This window comes from Sinocyclocheilus rhinocerous, unplaced genomic scaffold (genome assembly GCF_001515625.1).
Source record: "Sinocyclocheilus rhinocerous isolate Xijiao unplaced genomic scaffold, SAMN03320098_v1.1 scaffold4355, whole genome shotgun sequence".
Lineage (NCBI taxonomy): Eukaryota > Metazoa > Chordata > Actinopteri > Cypriniformes > Cyprinidae > Sinocyclocheilus > Sinocyclocheilus rhinocerous.
The window spans coordinates 230,363-234,934 of NW_015665823.1; the positions used below are offsets into that span (position 1 = coordinate 230,363).

At 36.4% G+C, this 4,572-nt stretch overlaps 2 protein-coding genes across 2 annotated transcripts in view; one reads left to right on the forward strand and one right to left on the reverse strand.

The window, feature by feature from the left end:
* LOC107731530 (inaD-like protein) overlaps nucleotides 1–1,726 on the forward strand; it is a 136,735-nt gene extending 135,009 nt beyond the window's left edge. The window contains exon 44 of the mRNA XM_016542641.1: nucleotides 259–1,726. Coding sequence (XP_016398127.1) covers nucleotides 259–405 — 147 coding nt within the window. The 3' untranslated portion in view covers nucleotides 406–1,726. The remainder of the gene's footprint in view (nucleotides 1–258) is intronic.
* Nucleotides 1,727–2,859: 1,133 nt separating this feature from the next.
* Nucleotides 2,860–4,572, reverse strand: pdzk1ip1 (PDZK1 interacting protein 1). Its single transcript, XM_016542646.1, has 4 exons — nucleotides 4,336–4,572; nucleotides 4,057–4,171; nucleotides 3,471–3,545; nucleotides 2,860–3,163 (listed from the first exon to the last, which is right to left on the reverse strand). The coding sequence occupies exons 1-4, from the start codon at nucleotides 4,400–4,402 to the stop codon at nucleotides 3,091–3,093; spliced, it is 330 nt and encodes a 109-aa protein (XP_016398132.1). The 5' UTR covers nucleotides 4,403–4,572; the 3' UTR covers nucleotides 2,860–3,090.

Below are 4,572 nucleotides of genomic sequence, written 5' to 3' on the forward strand. Positions count from 1 at the left end.
CGTGGTAGTTACCTTGCTGTCTATGGGAGGGTCAGAGAGCCCTCAGATTTCATCAAAAATATCTTAAATTGTGTTCCGAAGATGAACGAAGGTCTTACGGGTTTGGAACAACACGAGGGTGAGTAATTAATGACAGAATTTTCATTTTGGGGGTGAACTATCCCTTTAATAATCTGCATTTTGGAGAGTAATACTGGTCAGTTGGTCACCTTTAATTCTGTAAATGAATAAATAATCCTGTCCTCCTCTTACCTACAGGGGGCAGCGGCGGTAGATGGGCGTCTGAAGCGCGGCGACCAGCTGCTGTCGGTCAATGGAGATAGTCTGGAGGGCGTCACACACGAGCAGGCCGTGGCCGTACTGAAGAAGCAGCGGGGAAGCGTCACGCTGTCCGTCCTCTCCTAACAAACACACTAAGGACTACATCCACTGAAATACACACACATTCCATTCACACATCTTAAGAGACTCTTTGCATCAGCAGCGGCCGTTATTCGGCCACCTTACTTCCTGATTTGCACTCGATCGTTTAAACTCCGCCCTGTTACTGTTTGTGCACCTGGTATCGAAGTCAATGAGAAATACTCATAACATTGTCTTTGTTTTAATCACGGACATGTAGCCTCTCCACTGGTGAAGGTGAGCGGGTGAATTATGGGGCAATATTAGAGAAGATTATTTTGATGAAATGAGTGCTGGTAACTCAAGACCAGGAGGAAAAATTAAAGTAGCAGATGCACAACACACGCTAACACACACAATTTGTTTGTAATTATCCTTTCAGTCCACATACAATAACTTCTAATGTGGTCGCCCTGATCTTTTTTCAATTAAAACGCACAAGTACACAACCTACTGACAAATCCGCCCTATTTTTAAGAAATCAGTTGAATTGTATGTAGTGTGTAGATGAATTCATGGACGAGCGTTAATAATAAGGGATGACAGATGTGCCTTGGAACTGGCAGATCATATTGTACTGGGATGTTTTGTATAGCTAGTATTAGATATTAGGATCATTTCAATCAGGTTCTTTACGTTGCAGGGTAGCTTTGCGAATACTTCAAGAAATAGAAAAACATCCCTGATGTTGCTTCAAATCTGTATTACTCTTTCTTCTGTGGAGCTAAAAATAAGATATTTTGCAGAATGTTCACGCTGCTCTCTTCCTTACAATGAAAGTGGATGGGGACTGGAGTTTTGTGATTTAGAAATGCCATAAATAACCATCAAAATATCGCAAAAGCAAATCATATGACTTGTCTTCCCTCCAAGTAATATTTCAGGCAATTCTTCACACAAAGGTATTAATTGTTAGTTATTTTTCATGTAAAATATGAGTAACTTAAAATTATATGTTTTACTGAAAACACTACTCTTTTCCTTAAAATAAAAATGGATGGAGACTGGCATTTTAGAAATTCAGAAATGACATTATAACAATAAATGTATCACAAGTTGTGTGCCACATTTCACGTCTATTGAGCTTGTACAATAGTTTTGTGTGAGGAATATTTTAAAGTGTTTTTCACTTGAAAATTTCAGGCAATTTTTCATACACTGCTATTTTTTGTAAGTAGTTTTCACTTCAAATTTATCTCATATAATTATTTACACAGAGCTATTATTTTGCTTCGAGTCTTAAAAATGGCACACAAGATGTGTTTTTTTGCCATTTTTGGAGTGCAACAGCCCAGTCCCCATTCACTTTCATTGTATGGAAAAGTATCAAAATATCTCCTTTTAGGTTCCACAGAAAAAAATAAGTCATATGAGTTTGGAACGACATAAATGATGACAATTTCCATTTTTGGGAGAACTATTCCACTCTATTATTTTGCTATGGTGTATTGAGATTCACAGAAATGCATAACATAGTTTAGTTTTTTGTAATTCCCTTTGTAATTCAATTGCACACGTCTATCATTTCAGTGTAAATATGTAATTTATTTCCTTTTTAGGGCTTTTTTGCATTGCTTTTGTCTTTATGAAGATGTCTCGCACATCCTAGTTTGACACTGTGTGTGTCGGTGTGTCACAATATGAGGATATCCTGTGTCAGTCTCTCTCCTAGAGGAAGTGTAGCAGGCTCTTCAGAGACTATCGGGGCTCTCCAGGTTGTAGACAGCGCGTGGAAGCCTCGTCCAGACCGTCTCTTCCACTAGGATTTCGTAAGCACATCATCATATGATGCCTCTTGAATTTTTGTGCCATGTGGACAGTATGTTCTGAATTGTTCAGCACTATGTCCCTTTAAAAAGATTGCCTGTATCTCCTATGCCTGTCTTCCCCTTTATCCTTAAAGAAATGCAACGCCTCAGTCTGCTACCTTCTGCTAGATCTTTACATTTGGGCTGTGAACCACAAAAAGCGGCTTCCACTCAGATGACTCGAGTAGTAACACCTTTATATCTGCCATTTTTCTGTCAGTGTAATGTTTTTAAAGTCCAAAGAAACCATTTAGCTAAATGCATACATTAGATACAGATCTAAGCCTGAAATAAAGCTGATTTATTAACATTTGCAAAACAAACAAGTGGTCATTATGGTCTGTGACTTTATTTTGGACAAGTAGAATTTATCTGAAGTGACAGAAAATAAAGTTATTTTCATAACTTTGCGGAAATCTAAGCTTTGCATCACAGGAAAAAATGACATTTAAAATATATATTAAAATAGAACGCAGTTATTTTAAATTGTAATAATATTTCACAATATTACTGTGTATTTGATCAAATAAATGCAGCCTACAAAAACATTAAAAGTCCTACCAAACCAAAAGACTTTTGAATAGTAGCATATATGATTTTATTAATATTATTATTGATTTTTTAAATATTATTTAAAGAGGTTTGCACAACAAGTGATATACTGAATGTCTGATATTATATTAAAATGTTCACAAATTGTTACAACAACAAATGCCCTTTAAAATGAACTACAATTAATGTATAATCGAATAAAACAAAACACTGCTAACCTTTGGTACAAGATAAGCTGTGTCAGCTGTTAAAATTATAACTTATTACAACACAAATAAGGTTAACATGGCGTGCTGACTCGGCTGGTTGTGGACGTTTCCTTGAGATATTACATCTTGGTCACTTTTTCTTCGGTTTGGTGAACAATCACGTTCTCATATGCTTTAGGGTTGTCCCTGCTCCTGAAAAACAATTGTCACGATTCCAGAGATTAATACATACATTTAAAAGGGAATAGGCCTATTCACTCTTTTCCATTAATTTTTAATCACTGAATTTAAAATGTAAATTTCAACATTTGAAACATTTAAATCTTGCAATGAGAATAATTTCAGGAACATCATGCTTAGCATAAAGCATCAGATGAGGCGTTTATTCTGACTGAAGATGATTTCAGGCCATATGTGGTATCATTAATGATAGTGTATCTTTTAATAGTCTTGAATCACTCTAAGCTTTATCACGGCTGTATTATTGAGGTATTATTACCTGACTGCGTCAAGACTGGTTTCATGGGTTGATCCATTGGTCATGGCATATTCATAGGGTACTGCTTCAGGTTTGCTTTAGTCAACAAAGACGGATTAAAATGTTTACACAGACCAGATTTCGGAAACTAGTTGCTAAATAAAATGTGTATTGCATGAAATATAAAGAGAGCCTAGGTAAACATGTTTTGTGAGACTTCACAATAACCATCATTCAGACATGTATGCCTATTTTTGATTAGAAAATTAAGGATTACGTTAATAAAGAGAGAGTTTCATTAATTCATTAATAAAGAGAGGCCTATATTATATGCCTACTCACATTTATGACTGGCTTTCTTAAGCGAAACAACAAAAAAGAAGATATTTTGGGGAAAATGCTGGGGGGTTTTTTGTTTTGTTTTTTGGACCCCATTGACTTTAAGTTCTTCAAAATGATTTTGTGTTGTGCAGAAGTCATACAGGTTTGGAACGACAAGAGCGTGAGTAAATGTTGACAATACTTTATTTTTAGTTGAACTTTGTCCCTTTAATGTTAAAATTGCTACCGTTTTTGGTAGGGTGTTGAAATTGAAGCATATATTTACCTTGGAGTTTCACACCAGGCTTTGTTTACAAGGAAGACGACGAAGACCAGAAAGAGGAACACACCAACGGCAATGATTCCCGTAAGCCAGTTTGGCAGAGCTTGCTCTGCTTTCTCTAAAAAAAAAAAAACATGTGCCATAGTACAAAAACTGTACGTTAAAATATATAAAACTATTGCAATTGAGCACTATCTGGGTCTTACTATAATATGCTCAGTGATGCTGGTTTCTAAATTTCTAGATTTCCCTCCAAAAACCAAACATCTGTTAAGACTTTACCTGCTTGAGCCGCAACTAGTCCCAGCGTGAGGACAAGCCAGTGAAGCACTGTGACTGATTTCCCCATGTTTATTACTCTTCAGATCCGCAATAATTTGTTGAAATGTACGCAACTGCTCAAGTAAAGACCTGTATCCTTTCTCTGACCAGGAAACGGTTATCTGAATTTCCATGGAAGAAAAAACAACACCCAGTGGTCTGTATAGATCGAGTCAATCATTTACCCACCGCATGATA

Coding starts and splice junctions, on each gene's coding strand:
- pdzk1ip1 (XM_016542646.1), bottom strand. CDS start 4,402: ATGGGGAAATCAGTCACAGTGCTTCACTGGCTTGTCCTCACGCTGGGA. Junction 4,172..4,335: donor ACTAGTTGCGGCTCAAGCAG/GTAAAGTCTTAA, acceptor TTTTTTTTTTAG/AGAAAGCAGAGCAAGCTCTG. Junction 3,164..3,470: donor ACCAGTCTTGACGCAGTCAG/GTAATAATACCT, acceptor ATTGTTTTTCAG/GAGCAGGGACAACCCTAAAG.